The sequence below is a fragment of the Oncorhynchus masou genome, chromosome 12, assembly GCF_036934945.1.
Source record: "Oncorhynchus masou masou isolate Uvic2021 chromosome 12, UVic_Omas_1.1, whole genome shotgun sequence".
In the NCBI taxonomy this organism is placed as follows: Eukaryota; Metazoa; Chordata; class Actinopteri; order Salmoniformes; family Salmonidae; genus Oncorhynchus; species Oncorhynchus masou.
In genome coordinates, this window is record NC_088223.1 from 77674751 (window position 1) to 77693243 (window position 18493).

At 42.0% G+C, this 18493-nt stretch overlaps 1 protein-coding gene across 3 annotated transcripts in view; it reads right to left on the reverse strand.

Moving 5' to 3' along the window:
- The window catches only part of LOC135550848 (calpain-5-like), a 71328-nt gene that overhangs the window by 37527 nt on the left and 15308 nt on the right, over positions 1–18493 (reverse strand). For all 3 annotated transcript variants that reach the window (XM_064982012.1, XM_064982011.1, XM_064982013.1), the window contains one exon: positions 16599–16764. In XM_064982012.1, the coding sequence (XP_064838084.1) occupies positions 16599–16764 (166 nt within the window). The remainder of the gene's footprint in view (positions 1–16598; positions 16765–18493) is intronic.

Sequence of the window (18493 nt, forward strand, 5' to 3'; positions counted from 1 at the left end):
TGGATGATAGCGGGGTGAACAGGCAGTGGCTCGGGTGGGTGTTGTCCTTGATGATCTTTATGGCCTTCCTGTAACATCGGGTGGTGTAGGTGTCCTGGAGGGCAGGTAGTTTGCCCCCGGTGATACGTTGTGCAGACCTCACTACACTCTGGAGAGCCTTACGGTTTGGGCGGAGCAGTTGCCGTACCAGGCGGTGATACAGCCCGCCAGGATGCTCTCGATTGTGCATCTGTAGAAGTTTGTGAGTGCTTTTGGTGACAAGCTGAATTTCTTCAGCCTCCTGAGGTTGAAGAGGCGCTGCTGCGCCTTCTTCACGATGCTGTCTGTGTGAGTGGACCAATTCAGTTTGTCTGTGATGTGTATGCCGAGGAACTTAAAACTTACTACCCTCTCCAATGCTGTTCCATCGATGTGGATAGGGGGGTGTTCCCTCTGCTGTTTCCTGAAGTCCACAATCATCTCCTTAGTTTTGTTGACGTTGAGTGTGAGGTTATTGTCCTGACACCACACTCCGAGGGCCCTCACCTCCTCCCTGTAGGCCATCTCGTTGTTGTTGGTAATCAAGCCTACCACTGTAGTGTCGTCCGCAAAGTTGCAATCTGAGGTGCAGTTAACTCTAATGAATTTATACTCTGCAGCAGAGGTAACAGTGGGATCTTGAAATGTTCCATATTGACTGACCTTCATGCCTTAAAGTAATGATGGACTGTCATTTCTCTTTGCTTATTTGAGCTGTTCTTGCCATAATATGGACTTGGTATCTTACCAAATAGGGCTCGTCTGTATACCACCCTTACTTTGTCACAACAAAACTGATTTGCTCAAACTCATTAAAAAGGAAAGAAATTCCACAAAGTAACTTTTAACACGGCACACCTGTTAATTAATTATCTCAACTAGCTTCGTCATAAAGCTAGTTGAGATAATGCCAAGAGTGCAAAACTGTCATCAAGGCAAAGGGTGGCTACTTGGAAGAATATCTAATACAAAATATATTTTTATTTGTTTAACCCTTTTTTGGTTACTACATGATTCCATATGTGTTATTTCATCATTATGATGTCTTCACTATTATTCTACAATGTAGAAAATAGTAAAAATATAGAAAAACCCTGGAATGAGTAGGTGTGTCCAAACTGTTGACTGGTACTGTATGTATAGTTTGTTGTGTGCTCTAGGGCAACAGGGTCTAGATGGAAATTGTATTTGTGGTCCTGGCAACTGGACCTTTTTTGGAACACCATATTTTTTTTGTCTTCCTGAGTTTTACTGTCAGGGCCCAGGTCTAACAGAACCTGTGCTGTAGGCCCTCCTTGGTTGGGGACAGAAGCACCAGATCATCAGCCAACAGTTGACATTTGACTTCAGATTCTAGTAGGGTGAGGCCAGGTACTGCAGACTGTTTTAGTGTCCTCGCTAATTCGATTATATATATATATATACACATTTCTACAATTTTAACCACACACTAGTTGTTTGTGTACATGGATTTTATAATGTCATATGTTTTTCCCCCAACACTGCTTTCCATCAATTTGTGTAGCAGACCCTCATGCCAAATTGAGTCAAAAGCTTTTTTGAAATCAACATAGCATGAGAAGAATTTGCCTTCGTCAATTAGGGTGCGCAGGGTGAATACGTGGTCTTTTGTATGGTAATTTGGTATAAAACAAATTTGGCATTTGCACAGTCCATTGTTTTCATTGAGGAAATGTACAAGTCTGCTGTTAATGATAATGCAGAGGATTTTCCCAAGATTGCTGTTGACGCATATTCCACGATAGTTATTGGGTTGAATATGTCTCTACTTTTGTGGATTGGGGTGTTCAGTCCTTGGTCCAAATATTGGGGAAGATGCCAGAGCTGAGGATGATGTTAAAAAGTTTAAGTATAGCCAATTGGAATGTGTATATTTTATCATTTAATTTCGGATACCATCAACACCACAGGCCTTTTTGGGTTAGAAGGTTTATATTTTGTCCTGTAGTTCATTCATTGTAATTGGAGAATCCAGTGGGTTCTGATAGTGTTTAATAGTTGATTCTAAGATTTGTATTTGATCATGTATATATGTTTATGCTATTTGTTCTTTGTTATAGAGCCAAAAAGATTGGAAAAGTGGTTTATCCATACATCTACATTTTGGATAGGTAACTCTTCGTGTTGTTTGTTTAGAGTGTTCCAATTTTCAGAAGTGGTTAGATTCTATGGATTCTTCAATTATATTGAGCTGACTTCTGACGTGCTGTTCCTTCTTTTTCCGTAGTGTATTTCTGTATTGTTTTAGTGATTCACCATAGTGAAGGCGTAGGTTCAGATTTTCTGGATCACTATGTTTTTGGTTGCATAGGTTTCTTAATTTCTTTCTTCGGTTTTGCATTCTTCATCAAATCATTTGTCATTGTTGTTCATTTTCTTAGGTTGTCTGCTTGAATTTTTTAAATTTGATATGGAAGATGAGAGGTCAAATATACTGTTTAGGTTTTCTACTGTTTACACCTTCACTATTACAGTGAAATGTTTTGTCCAGGAAGTTGTCCAAAAGGGATTACTTTCTTTCCATCTATAGCATTTCTTAATATTATGTAGTTCCTTTGGCTTTGATGCCTCATGATTGAGTATTGCTCTGTTCAAGTAGACTGATGTTGCTGTGATCTGATAAGGGTTTCAGTGGGCTGACTGTGAACACTCTGAGAGACTCTGTGTTGAGGTCAGTGATAAAGTAATCTACAGTACTACTGCCAAGGGATGACCTGTAAGTATACCTACCTTAAAAGAGTCCCCTAGAAGCCTACCATTGAGTACAGACCTAGCGAGTGACAGAGAGCTGCAGGAGTTGTGACCCGTTTCTGTTGGTTGTTTTGTCATAGTTGTGTCTAGGGGGCCATATTTGGGAGGGGATGCTGTTCGGTTCCCCCATGTGCTAAAAGTGTCAGGTTCTTGTCCAGTTCTGGCATTTAGGTCGACACAGACTAGGACATGTCCCCGGGCCTGGAAATTGTTTCTCTCCCGCTCTAGGATGGAGAAGCTGTCATCGTTAAAGTATAGGAATTCTATTGCATGGATATAGGGAGCATACATGAGGGACATTTTTCTCTGTTGAGATAATTTCCTTATACATTTCTAGACAGATGTAAAATGTTCCTCTTTTGACTAAATTAATAGAGTGAGTTAGATCTGCTCTATACCAAATGAGCCTACTCCCTGAGTCTCTTCACACCTGGTAGTTTGGTGGAAGGGACTGCCAGCTCTCTGTAACCTAGAGGGAAACCAGTGGGTCAGTCTCCTCAATACCATGTTTCTTGTAGGATGACAATGTCTGTATTTCCAATTTATTGATGAAGTCTGGGTTCCTGCTCATTAGGCCAAAGGTAGATTACCTCAGACCATGTATAAAATACCCCCCACCCAATAGATCTGTCTACAGCCCATTGGTAGATTGCACTGGAGCTCCAGGGAGGTCACCGTCTCACTGTCCCAACTGGAGGAAAAGACTACAATTTCCACACCATAGACCTTATTCACATAAACAGTTGTGTCTGCCAATGACAGAAATGTCTATAACAGGTCTCTATTTCGTCCAATCCAACTGTACTGAAATGGGTTTAGATAAGAGGTCGTAAATACAGTCCAATGTTTACGTGAGACAATTTGTACTCTGAAGTGTCGGCGTGTGTGAGAGAGAGAGAGATGGGAGAGATGGACTGAGAAGATAGTGAGAGAGTGAGAACTGGCCGCTTTAATGAGCGTCATCTCCGCCCCGTACTGTAAATTAAACCAGCCTAGGGAGACGTGTAAACCAAACACACAAACACAACACACCCACTTACCTAAGAGAGGGTCGATGGAAATGCTCAGTTGTTACTCAGCTGGAGCTATTAGGGAGCCTCTTCATTTGACATACTTAACACACTTAATTTAAAAAATGTGTGCGCAGTGGATGCATTTTTTAAATTTTACCTTTATTTAACTAGGCAAGTCAGTTAAGAACAAACTCTTATTTTCAATGACGTCCTAGGAACAGTGGGTTAACTGCCTTGTTCAGTAGCAGAACGACGGATTTGGTCCTTTTATGATCTTGCAACCTTTCGGTTACTAGTTCAACGCTCTAACCACTAGGCTACCTGCCACCCCGCATGCATATGTTTGGGGTGAGAGAGAGAGAGAATGTGTGTGCAATATATGCATGTACAGTACCAGTGAAATGTTTGGACATACCTATTCATAACGGGGTTTTTCTTTATTTTATGTTTTTTCTACTTTGTAGAATAATAGTGAAGACATCAAAACTATGAAATAACACATATGGAATCATGCAGTAAACAAAAATGTGTTAAATCAAAATATATGTTATATTTGAGATTATTCAAAGTAGCCACCCTTTGCTCCAAATACAGTGCATTGCGAAAGTATTCGGCCCCCTTGAACTTTGCGACCTTTTGCCACATTTCAGGCTTCAAACATAAAGATATAAAACTGTATTTTTTTGTGAAGAATCAACAACAAGTGGGACACAATCATGAAGTGGAACGACATTTATTGGATATTTCAAACTCTTTTAACAAATCAAAAACTGAAAAATTGGGCGTGCAAAATTAATCAGCCCCTTTACTTTCAGTGCAGCAAACTCTCTCCAGAAGTTCAGTGAGGATCTCTGAATGATCCAATGTTGACCTAAATGACTAATGATGATAAATACAATCCACCTGTGTGTAATCAAGTCTCCGTATAAAAGCACCTGCACTGTGACAGTCTCAGAGGTCCATTAAAAGCGCAGAGAGCATCATGAAGAACAAGGAACACACCAGGCAGGTCCGAGATACTGTTGTGAAGAAGTTTAAAGCCGGATTTGGATACAAAAAGATTTCACAAGCTTTAAAACATCCCAAGGAGCACTGTGCAAGCGATAATATTGAAATGGAAGGAGTATCAGACCACTGCAAATCTACCAAGACCTGGCCGTCCCTCTAAACTTTCAGCTCATACAAGGAGAAGACTGATCAGAGATGCAGCCAAGAGGCCCATGATCACTTTGGATGAACTGCAGAGATCTACAGCTGAGGTGGGAGACTCTTTCCATAGGACAACAATCAGTCGTATATTGCACAAATCTGGCCTTTATGGAAGAGTGGCAAGAAGAAAGCCATTTCTTAAAGATCTCCATAAAAAGTGTTGTTTAAAGTTTGCCACAAGCCACCTGGGAGACACACCAAACATGTGGAAGAAGGTGCTCTGGTCAGATGAAACCAAAATTGAACTTTTTGGCAACAATGCAAAACGTTATGTTTGGCGTAAAAGCAACACAGCTCATCACTCTGAACACACCATCCCCACTGTCAAACATGGTGGTGGCAGCATCATGGTTTGGGCCTGCTTTTCTTCAGCAGGGACAGGGAAGATGGTTAAAATTGATGGGAAGATGGATGGAGCCAAATACAGGACCATTCTGGAAGAAAACCTGATGGAGTCTGCAAAAGACCTGAAACTGGGACGGAGATTTGTCTTCCAACAAGACAATGATCCAAAACATAAAGCAAAATCTACAATGGAATGGTTCAAAAATAAACATATCCAGGTGTTAGAATGGCCAAGTCAAAGTCCAGACCTGAATCCAATCGAGAATCTGTGGAAAGAACTGAAAACTGCTGTTCACAAATGCTCTCCATCCAACCTCACTGAGCTCGAGCTGTTTTGCAAGGAGGAATGGGAAAAAATTTCAGTCTCTCGATGTGCAAAACTGATAGAGACATACCCCAAGCGACTTACAGCTGTAATCGCAGCAAAAGGTGGCGCTACAAAGTACTAACTTAAGGGGGCTGAATAATTTTGCACGCCCAATTTTTCAGTTTTGGATTTGTTAAAAAAGTTTGAAATATCCAATAAATGTCGTTCCACTTCATGATTGTGTCCCACTTGTTGTTGATTCTTCACAAAAAAATACAGTTTTATATCTTTATGTTTGAAGCCTGAAATGTGGCAAAAGGTCGCAAAGTTCAAGGGGGCCGAATACTTTCGCAAGGCACTGTAAATGCTTCACAGAGTTCAAGTAACAGACACATCTCAACATCAACTGTTCAGAGGAGACTGTGTGAATCAAGCCTTCATGGTTGAATTGCTGCCAGGTGAATCTGGTTGAGAGAATACCAAGAGTGTGCAAAGCTGTCATCAAGGCAAAGGATGTCTATTTGAAGAATCTCAAATATATTTTGATTTGTTTTTGGTTAATACATGATTCCATATTGTACTGGTACCCCAATGTGTGCATGTGTGTGTATGTCTGTGTCCAAAGAGGACACACACCACGCCCAAGGTCAGTCATTTTTTGATGCAGACGAAAGCAGGTTGCTGCAAAAGCCAACTTTTTGTCAGCGGAGAGGAGAAGCCCACCACTGCACTGCCACTGCAGAGTCCCCTGGAGACCTCTTCAATATCCCATTTGCCTCTGCACCGCTCCTATTACTCAAAGGCCACTATGGAAGTGTCAATGTGCAATTAGTGTGTGTGTGTTTGTGTGTCCGTGCTTGCTTGAATGTGAGTGCACGAGCAATCAGATTACATGAGCAGAATGAATAATTCAAATCACAGCTCTCATTCAACATACAGTTGAAGTCGGAAGTTTACATACACTTAGGTTAGAGTCATTAAAACTCGTTTTTCAACCACTCCACAAATTTCTTGTTAACAAACTATAGTTTTGGCAAGTCGGTTAGGACATGTACTTTGTGCATGACAAGTAATTTTTCCAACAAATGTTCACAGATAGATGATTTCACGTATAATTCATTGCATCACAAGTTTACATACACTAAGTTGACTGTGCCTTTAAACAGCTTGGAAAATTCCAGAAAATTATGTAATGACTTTAGAAGCTTCTGATTGGCTAATTGACATAATTTGAGTCAATTGGAGGTGTACCTGTGGATGTATTTCCAGGCCTACCTTCAAACTCAGTGCCTCTTTGTTTGACATCATGGGAAAATCAAAAGAAATCAGTGAAGACCGCAGAAAAAAAATTGTGGACCTCCACAAGTCTGGTTCATCATTGGTAGCAATTTCCAAACACCTGAAGGAACCAAGTTCATCTGTATAAACAATAGTAGGCAAGTATAAACACCATGGGATCACGCAGTCTTCATACCGCTCAGGAAGGAAGACTTGTTGTATCTCCTACAGATGAAGGTACTTTGCTGCGAAAAGTGAAAATCAATCTCAGAACAACAGCAAAGGACCTTGTGAAGATGCTGGGGGAAACAGCTACAAAAGTAGCTATAGCCACAGTTAAACGAGTCAGCCGCTCAGAAACCAGAAAGGCCGCTCAGCAAGGTAGAAGCCACTGCTCAAAAACTGCTATAAAAACAGACTATGGTTTGCAACTGCACATGGGGACAAAGAAACCACTACTAAAGGATGCCAATAAGAAGAAGAGACTTGCTTGGGCCAAGAAACACGAGCAATGGACATTAGACCGGTGGAAAACTGTCCTTTGGTCTGATGAGTCCAAATTTGGGAGCTTTGGTTCCAACCTGTCTTTGTAAAGACGCAGAGTAGCTGAACGGATGATCTCTGCATTTGTGTTTCCCACCGTGAAGCATGGTGGAGAAGGTATTATGGTGTGGGGGTTTTGCTGGTGACACTGTCAGTAATTTATTTATAATTCAAGGCAAACTTAACCAGAATGGCTAGCACAGCATGCTGCAGCAATATGCCATCCCATTTTGTTTGCGCTTAGAGGGACTATCATTTGTTTTTCAGCAGAACAATGACCCAACATACCTCCAGGCTGTGTAAGGGCTATTTGAACAAGAAAGAGAGTGATGGAGTATTGCATGAGATGACCTGGCCTCCACAATCACCCAACCTCAAACCAATTGAGATGGTTTGGGATGAGTTGTACTGCAGAGTGAAGGAAAAGTAGCCAACAAGTACTCAGCATATGTGGGAACTCCTTCAAGAATGTTGGAAAAGCATTCCAGGTGAAGCTGGTTGAGAGAATGCCAAGAGTTTGCAAAGCTGTCATCAAGGCAAAGGGTGACTACTTTGAAGAATTGTTTAACACTTTTTTGGTTACTACATGATTCCATGTGTGTTATTTCATAGTTTTGATGTCTTCACTATTATTCTACAATGTAGAAAATAGCAAAAATAAAGAAAATCCCTTGAATGAGTAGGTGTGTCCAAACTTTTGACTGGAACTGTGCATATTGATCTGTCTCTGTCCATCCCACCTTTCTCTCTCTGCCATTTCCCCCCTCTGCTTAAAGCTTAAGAGGGCCATTTTACAAAGTCACACACGAACATGTGCAAACGCACACACACTCTTTTCATTTCCAATATTCACTCCCAATTTCTGCTGGGTGGATTGGCTAGGCTGTAAAATAAATAGCCTATTGATCCATCTGTCTCCCTACAGGGTAAGAAATAATGGTGACATGGCTAACGCTGGCTAATGCTAGTTAACCATATCATTTACCTTATACTGAAGACCTGCCATAACACGTCATAGTAGGCCTACATCTGTGACCAAATCAGTTGCCACCCAGCCGCCAGACTCCTAGCACCAGGCTAGTCGATACAACTGACGGTCAGAAAAAACTGAACTCAGTACTTTACTCAGTACTTTGTTGAAGTACTTTTGGCAGTGATTACAGCCTTAAGTCTTCTTGGGTATGACGCTACAAGCTTGGCACACCTGTATTTGGGAAGTTTCTCCAATTCTTCTTTGAAAATCCTCTCAAGCTCTGTCAGGTTGGATGGGGAGCGTCGCTGAACAGCTATTTTCAGGACTCTCCAAAGATGTTCGATCAGGTTCAAGCACGGGCTCTGGCTGAGCCAGTCAAGGACATTCAGAGACTTGTCCCGAAGGCACTCCTGCGTTGTCTTTTCTGTGTGCTTGGTGTCATTGTCCTGTTGGAAGCTGAACCTTCGCCCCAGTCTAAGGTTCTGAGGGATCTGAGCAGGTTTTCGTCAAGGATCTCTCTGTACTTTGCTCCGTTCGTCTTTCCCTCGATCCTGACTAGTCTCCCAGTTCCTGCCGCTAAAAACATCCCCACAGCATGATGTTGCCACCACCATGCTTCACCGTAGGGATGGTTCCAGGTTTCCTCCAGATGTGACGCTTGGCATTCAGGCCAAAGAGTTCAATCTTGGATTCATCAGACCAGAGAATCTTGTTTCTCATGGTCTGAGAGTCCTTTAGGTGCCTTTTGACAAACTCCAAGCTGGCTGTCATATGCCTTTTACTAAGTGGTTTTCCATCTGGCCACTCTACCATAAAGGCCTGATTGGTGGGAGGCTGCAGAGATGGTTGTCCTTCTGGAAGGTTCTCCCATATCCACAGAGGAACAATGGAGCTCTGTCAGAGTGACCATCGTATTCTTGGTCATCTCCCTGACAAAGGCCCTTATCCCCGATTGCTGTTTGGCCGGGCGGTCAGCTCCAGGAAGAGTCTTGGTGGTTTCAAACTTCTTCCATTTAAGAATGATGGAGGTTCTTGGGGACCTTTAATGCGGCATCATTTTTTTTGGTACCTTTCCCCAGATCTGAGTCTCAACACACTCCTGTCACGGAGCTCTACAGAGAATTCCTTCGACCTCATGGCTTGATTTTCCCTCTGACATGCACTGTCAACCATGGGACCTTAAATAGACAGGTGTGTGCCTTTTCAAATCATGTCCAATCAATTGTATTTACCACAGGTGGACTCCAATCAAGTTTTAGAACCATCTAAAGGATGATCAATGGAAACAGGATGCACCTGAGCTCAATATTCAGTCTCATAGCAAATGGTCTGAAAACTTATGTAAATAAGGTATTTCATTTTTTAATTGTATTATTTTTGCAAAACAAATCTTAAACCTGTTTTTACTCTGTCATTATGGACTATTTTGTGTGGATTGATGAGAAAAAAATACATATTTAATCCGTTTTAGAATAAGGCTGTAACAAAACAAAAAAATGTGGAAAAGGTTAAGGGGTCTGAATACTTTGCAAAAGGGCACTGACATTTTATTGCTTATCAGTCATGTCATAAATAACCACAACTAATCTGGAGGCCAGGAAGTGGATGTAGTAGGGGGAGAAGGCTGAGAGGGATGGCAGGAGAAAGAAAGACAGGGTGAGAGGTACAGAGCTAATGAGGGAGGGGGCAAGAGAGAGAAAGCGAGAGAAAGAGAGAGAAAGCGAGAGAAAGCGAGAGAGAGAGAAAGCGAGAGAGAGAGAGAGAGAAAAAGATGGGGAGAATTTTATAGCGGCCTCTTATTTATGCCTGCCTGCTCTGTCTTGACTTGCAGCCGTAAACATACCCAAGTGCTATTTAAACAAGCGAAGCACTAAACACGGTATGTACTCTAATATCTAACTCACGAGAACTGTCACGAACGTTGTTGTGAGAATCAACGGACCAAGGCGCAGCGTGCGTAGAGTTCCACATGTTAAATAAATGAAACTCACTAAAACAATACAGAACAATGAAACGTGAAGCAAATGCAGTCCTCACAGGTACTACACAAAAACAAGATCCCACAAAGCACAATTGGGAAATGGCTGCCTAAATACAATGATAAACAGCTGCCTCTGATTGGGAACCATACCAGGCCAACATAGATATTAACATACTAGATCACCCACCCTAGTCACACCCGACCTAACCAAAATAGAGAATAAAAAGACTATGTTCAGGGCGTGAAAAGAACCCACCTCTTCTGTCTGTTACACATTAAAACATCAATACCTCAAGTTAAATTATGACTGAAATTGCCTGAAATAGGCCTTCCTCAATAATGATAGGTATTTCAATTTTGAGGAAGGCCTATTTCAGACCATTCAAATCAAATCAAATGTTATTGGTCGTATCACATACAGTATTTAGCAGATGTTTTTGCAGGTGTAGCGAAATGCTTGTGTTCCTAGCTCCAACAGTGCAGTAATATCTAACAACACACAACAATACACACAAATCTAAAAGTGAAAGAACGGAATTAAGAAATATAGAAATATTAGGACGAGCAATGTCAGTGTCTGGAGCATAAATATATTTATACCACAGCATTGTTGAATACTAGTTTCTGATTGGTTAGAAGGGTATTCTAGAATGGATATTAAAACCAGATAACTGAACAGATGGAAAAGATATCGGGACACCTCAATAAGCACCTACACATGCAGACTGTACTTGCTATAATAAGCATATAATAAGTATCTGAAGAATACGTACGATAAAATAGTATATGTACAGCAATAGTTGAATAGGATGAGCCTTGACGAGAATACAGTATATATATATACACATATGAAATGGGTAAAACAGTATGTAAACATTATAAATTGACCAGTATTCCATGTCTATGTACATAGGGCAGAAGCCTCTAAGGTGCAGGGATGAGTAACCGGATGGTAGCCGGCTAGTGACAGAATACTGGGTGGAGGCTGGCTAGTGATGGCTATTTAACAGTCTGATGGCCTTGAGATAGAAGCTGTTTTTCAGTCTCTCGGTCCCAGGTTTGATGCACCTGTATTGACATCGTCTTCTGGATGAAACCGGGGTGAACAGGCCGTGGCTTGACTGGCTGAGGTCCTTGATAATCTTCTTGGCCTTTCTATGACACCAGGTGCTGTAGATGTCCTGAAGGGCAGGCAGGGTACTCTGGTGATGCGTTGGGCAGACCGCAACACCCTCTGGAGAGCCCTGCGGTTGCGGACGGTGCAGTTGCCGTACTAGGCGGCGATACAGCCCTACACGATGCTCTCAATGGTGCATTTCTTCAGCCTCCTGAGGTTGAAGAGGCGCTGTTGCACCTTCTTCAGCACTCTGTCTGTGTGGGTGGACCATTTCAGATTGTCAGTGAAGTGTACGCCGAGAAATTTGAAGCTTTTCACCTTCTCCACTGCAGCCCCGTCGATGTGGATGGAGGCGTGCTCCCTCTGCTGTCTCCCGAAGTCCACCATCAGCTTCTTAGTTTTGTTGATGTTGAGGGAGAGGTAATTTTCCTGGCACCACTCTGTCAGGGCCCTCACCTAGGCTGTCTCGTCATTGTTGGTAATCTGGCCTACCACTGTTGTGTCGTCTGCAAACTTGATGATTGAGCTGGAGGCGTGCGTGGTCACACAGTCATGGGTATACAGGGAGTACACAAGGGGCCCCTGTCTTGAGGATCAGTGGAGTGGAGGTGTTGTTTCCTACCTTCACCACCAGGGGGTGGCCCATAAGGAAGTCCAGGACCCAGTTGTACAGGGCGGGGTTCAGATTCTGGGCCCCGAGCTTAATGATGAGCTTGGAGGGTACTATGGTGTAAAGGCTGAGCTGTAGCATCTTGCCTGAAATACCTCAATACTGCAACTGAAATGCATACTGCATACTAAAATGCCTCCATACTGAAATAGTTCAACTGGAATACCTCAATACTGAAATAACTGCATACTGAAATACTTCAACTGGAATACCTCAATACTGAAATACCTCAACTGAACTTGATCTGGGAGAACGAGAAACACAAAAAAGTACCAAAACCATCAAAGGAAAGCAATGTACAAAAGGCTGTGAAGTAATTGCAGTTAATCATATCAGTAATGTTAGTTCATCACATCAGAGCTGTAGGTCTGCCTGCGAGGGAAGTGGTGCAGAGCATGCTGGGCGATCACCAGCTCAGAGAAGAAGATCAACTTGAGAAATGTAAATTGAGAGAAAGTTCAAGCCATCCTTGTGTTCTCACCAGTTAGCGATCATTTTGTTAGCCAAGGCCAGTGTGCATCCTTGTTGACGTGTATGTAAATATATTATACAGTATCTTTCAGGTGTTTATATCTGAAGATGCACTCTATGATGATAACGTCATAGTAGTAGTTTCTACTGCGAGCTAGCTATTGTGAGCTGGCTAGCTCTATTTTGGTTGTCATATCATTTCGGACATTTAACTATTTGTATAGGATAATGTCCCCCAGTGCGTTGTTTATATGCCCTGTAATTGTTTATAGTAACAGTCAGAAGTTGACACACCTACTGAGTCAAGGATTTTTTCTATTTCTTTTACATTGTAGAATAATAGTGAAGACATCAAAACTATTAAATAAAACATAAGGAATCATGTAGTAACCAAAAAAGAGTTTTCCAACAGTCTTGAAGGAGTTCCCACATATGCTGGGCACTTGTTGGCTGCTTTTCATTCATTCTGCAGTCCAACTCATCCCAAACATTTCAATTGGGTTGAGGTTGGGTGATTGTGGAGGCCAGGTCATCTGACGCAGCACTCCATCACTCTCTTTCTTGGTTAAATAGCCCTTCACAGCCTGGAGGTGTGTTGGATCATTGTCCTGTTGAAAAACAAATGATAGTCCCAATCGTGTATCGCTGCAGCATGCTGTGGTAGCCATTCTGGTTAAGTTTGCCTTGAATTCTAAATAAATCACTGACAGTGTCACCAGCAAAGCCCCCACACCCTCATACCATCTCCTCCATGCTTCACGGTGGGGACCACACATGCGGAGATCATCCATTCACCTACTCTGCGTCTCACAAAGACATGGCGGTTGGAACCAAAAATCTCAAATTTGGACTCATCAGACCAAAGGACAGATTTCCACCGGTCGTGTTTCTTGGCCCAAGCAAGTCTGTTCTTCTTATTGGTGTCCTTTAGTAGTGGTTTCTTTGCAGCAATTAGACCATGAAGGCCTGATTCACACAGTCTCCTCTGAACAGTTGATGTTGAGAATTGTCTGTTACTTGAACTCTGTGAAGTTGTTTTTTGGGCTGCAATTTCTGAGGCTGGCAACTCTAATGAATTTATCCTCTGCAGCAGAGGTAACTCTGGGTCTTCCTTTCCTGTGGCGGTCCTCATAAGAGCTAGTTTCATTATAGAGCTTAATGGTTTCTGCGACTGCACTTGAAGAAACTTCTTGAAAGTTCTTGAAATATTCCTGTGTTGACTGACCTTCATGTCTTAGAGTAATGATGGACTGTCGTTTCTTTTCGCTTATTTGAGCTGTTCTTTCCATAATATGGACTTGGTCTTTCACCAAATTGGGATATCTTCGGTTAACCACCCATACCTTGTGTCACAACACAACTGATTGGCTCAAATGCATTATGAAGGAAATAAATTCCACAAATTAACTTTTAACAAGGCTCACCTGTTAATTGAAATGCATTCCAGGTGACTACCTCATGAAGCTGGTTGAGATGATGCCAAGAGTGTGCAACGTTGTCATCAAGGCAAAGGGTGGCTTCCTGGAAGAATCTCAAATTTGATTTGTTTAACACTTTTTTGGTTACTACATGATTCCATGTGTGTTATCTCATAGTTTTGATGTCTTCACTATTATTCTACAATGTAGAACATAGTAAAAATAACGAAGTAAGTAGGTGTGTCCAAAGTTTTGAATGGTAATGTAGGTTCATGGTACATCAACATATGGGTATTACATCGTATTTCACTGCTTAGAGGTATTCAAATTCATTGTGCAGTTGTAGCCCTGTACTGAAGAGGATGGTGCTATGCGTTGTAGTACACGTGTGGCAGCACCCCTTTGATCTCAAATGAGTACAGTCAGAATCACTTTAATTGCGCTGTATGGTCCTGTATAGCATTGAGTCATCATAGGCATGTTATAGCATTGCATATTGTTTATAAGAGATGTGAATTGGAGATTGTATTCTGTCAGTCACTATTGTATATTTATTTATCTCTTTACTTGCAGACCACACACACACACACACACACACACACACACACACACACACACACACACACACACACACACACACACACACACACACACACACACACACACACACACACACACACACACACACACACACACACACACACACACACTTTGGTTGAGGCAGGTTTTCAGACCACTAAGTGCCTTAGACCCTCCATACACTGTGTGGTGCTGTTCCATGCCTGTGCATCTTCGGCGTTATTAAACCACCTCAACTGGAATCCTACCTAAAATAATGTTTACATATTTTGCATTACTCATCTCATATGTATATACTGTATTCTATTCTACTGTATTTTAGTCTATGCCGCTCCGACATTGCTCGTCCAAATATTTACATTTTCTTAATTCCATTCATTTACTTTAGATTTGTGTGAATTGTGTGTGTGGTTTTGAAATTTGTTCGATTATTACTTGTTAGATATTACTGCGCTGTTGTAGCTAGAAACACAAGCATTTCGCTGCACCCGCAATAAGATCTGCTAAACATGTGTATGTGACAATACAATTTGATTTGATACATGTCTGTCATCTGTGCCCTAACCAGCACACGGGAGCGAACACATAAAGTAAAACCTAACCTAAAGAATATACAGTCCACCAAGTCCTCACTTACAAACAATCACCATAAAAAGTGAGAGAAAGAAATTGGAATATCCTGTGTCATAGAGAGTTGGATGTGGAAATAGCTCTCCTCCTTCCACCTTTCAATTCTCCACGCCTCTCTGCTGAGTCATTAAGCGACCCCACGCCAACCACCAAAACGCTGTAAAATGACAGGCTTACATCGCCACATAGACCCAAACAGGCCATCTGTGTGACCCAGATATCACCGTAATGAATGTTGCCTGCCGCACCACACTTCTCATGTCTAGCTGCTCTGGGACTCTGGAATGAGCGGCACTCTGGGCGGAAAGAGAGGAGAGGGGTTTGGGAAGGAGGACAGAGGGAGAAGAGAGGGAGGGAAAATTTACTTGGACACTTCCTAACACTTTGTCTGGCCCGAGGCACCAGCTTAGCTTGTTGTTTTTTTTAGCTGGTGTTGGTTTGGTCCCCCCATGGGAACATCTGACTCCACATCTCTCCACACACACACACACACGCACACACACACACGCACACGCTACAGAGTCAGTGTTCTTGGCAAACCAGATGTCTTTGCTATTCTGAGTGAGTGAAGCTGTTCAGCAAATTATATGGTAAAAAATGCAGCTCCCATTAAGGACTACAGAGGTGCCCAATATGGGACTAGGGGTCCTTATAAAATAACATGATTTGAACACAATATATTGGTGCCGGGGGCTGGTCTAGTGGTATTGCTGCTGTCCCTTGATTACACATTTCCCCGGGAGGCAGGGGTTCGATCCACGACTGTGACGTTTTCGGTGTTGTGTCCATCTCCTCTATGTCCCCATCTCAGTCTACTTCTACCCTGTATCAATCAATAAAAATCCAAATACTCTCCTTCACAAAAAAAACAATATACGTTTTGATATTTTGGCTACTATCTTCTCCTTCTTCATAGTCTGTGGTTTTACACAGGAAGTGAGTGTGTGTGTGTTTAGCTCCAGTCTACCAAGCATGAACCTAATTAGCACAACATTTGCTGACCATGCCAGCCCAACACAACCCGCCTCAGTAGTGTGAAAAGGATATGTAAGTGTAAACGTGAGGAGAAAAGACCATCTAGGGACAGGTGTAGAAAATGTGCATGAGCTATACACACTATAGTGCAACGTATTGAAAAGGTGTTTCTATGTCTCTGTCCAAATAAACCATGAATACATTTTCGAAAGAAAAATGGTGTGCTTGCTTCAGCAGTCTTAAAAAAAATTGTTTTATGGTAGTGGAAGAAGTAGTAGTAGTAGAAGTAGCTCACTCACCCGGGGTCTCTTCCAGTGCACACGTCCGATCCTGTTGCCCTGGTAAAAGAGGGTGTCATCCACTGCGGGGAAGCGCAGGTCCTCGAAAAGCAGGCCGCTGGCAAGGCACTGCCTCTTCAGGGTGGAGTACTGCTGCCCCTCGAAGGCCTTCACAGACGAGAACATCCTACAGCCCATAGGGACCACACGCAGGAGACAGGGGGCTCTGTTAGTGACCTGGAACTGGTCTCCTACCAACAGGTCTCTTATATCCTTGAAGATTAGCATGTGTCAATGGTATTACATTTTACGTTTTGGGTAGGCTACACTAAGGACAAATACACACACGCATGTATCAAAAGTTGTGATACAAGAGTCCATAATAGCAGAAAATAAACGTAGATAGATAGACAGAGCTGTTGAGGAAACTAGCTATTCTACTTGTTGACCCAGCGCAACGAGCTGTTGATGACCTCGCCATACGATGTGACAGGAGATCAAGGACTCAACAAATCACCACGGAGACGAAGCAGGATGTTCTCTTCAAGGTTAATTTGACACTTCAGATTTGCTACTGGCCAGTGACGAAACAAAATGGCTACCAAATTGTCTACACACAATACATACAGTTCCAACAGGCTTGTATAGAATGAGCTGACTAATCAAAAGGCTTGTCTGTTAGCTACACAGCTGGTTTCTTGATATTTTTTTAATCGCGCTTAATCCTACAAAGACAATCTAAAGGCCATTGGTTTATTTCCCAATGGGAAGGATTTCTGCATAGCAACTCGGTTAAATAAGGCACACTGCTCTTTTGCCTTGGGAGCAGGATATGTAATGAGATCTTATAGAGGGCCAGAATGGGAAGAGGAGGAGTGTGTGTGTGTGGAGAGGTGAGGGTAGTTAGGCTACTTCTCTTTAAAATCACGTAACATTGTCTGTCTGATGTCGACTCAATCTCAAATGTCCCAAGAATACACTGGCAGAACTGAACTGCAGACAGATCGTTCACTACAGGAGCATGGAAAAGATAGATGCCAGAAGCCTTTTAGAAGCAAACTGTCAACCAAACACACCGCACACTTCAATACCAGCCAAAAGTCATCCAGAAACACCAACAGCAATATAAAATGAGACACGATAAGAAGAATGGAAGTTGAATACAGAAGCACATAGACCATCCAGTTTATTTTTCCCCATCCTTATGGTTTTTAGCTTTGAACCTCGATCCAGGGTGAAGTTTAACCTAGGTACAGATGTAGGATCAGCTTCACATCCCCTTATCTTAACCTTAACCATTAGTGGGGAAAATGCTAAAAACTTACCCAAGATCAGCGTCTAGAGGCAACTTCACCCTACAGTACTCTAAGCTCAGTCTGACCTGTCTTCTTTCAACTTCTCTTTTCTGACAAGGGCTTGTAATGCAACAGCAGCACAAGAAAAGTCAGCATTTCATAAAAAATGAAATACAACATTTAATCAAAGGAAATACAGGCCGTCAAAATGTCAAGTCAATCAACCAAATCCTTTTTCCATAATAAAAAAGCTTTACGGCATTTTCTTGTGCTGATCTTGAAGTGGTCTCCAGAGACATGAGATCACAGGAAATGATCACAGAAAAACAGAAAATGGAGGAATGCCAAATCAAATCTCTAAAAAGGTTTTAAAATCATATTAACTTCGATGAGTGAAGTAAGTCTTTCATATCAAGGGATGAATACATAATCTCCCAGAGGAATAAGGAATTATTTTAAATTTAACCCAATTTAATAATGCAGATTTAGGCTAGACATTTGGACATTTTAACTACAGTAGCCTACACACATCTGCCTATAGAGTAAACATTTGCTTAACATGTCACATAATATACTGAACAAAAATGTAAACGCAATAAGCAACAATTTCAAAGATTTTAC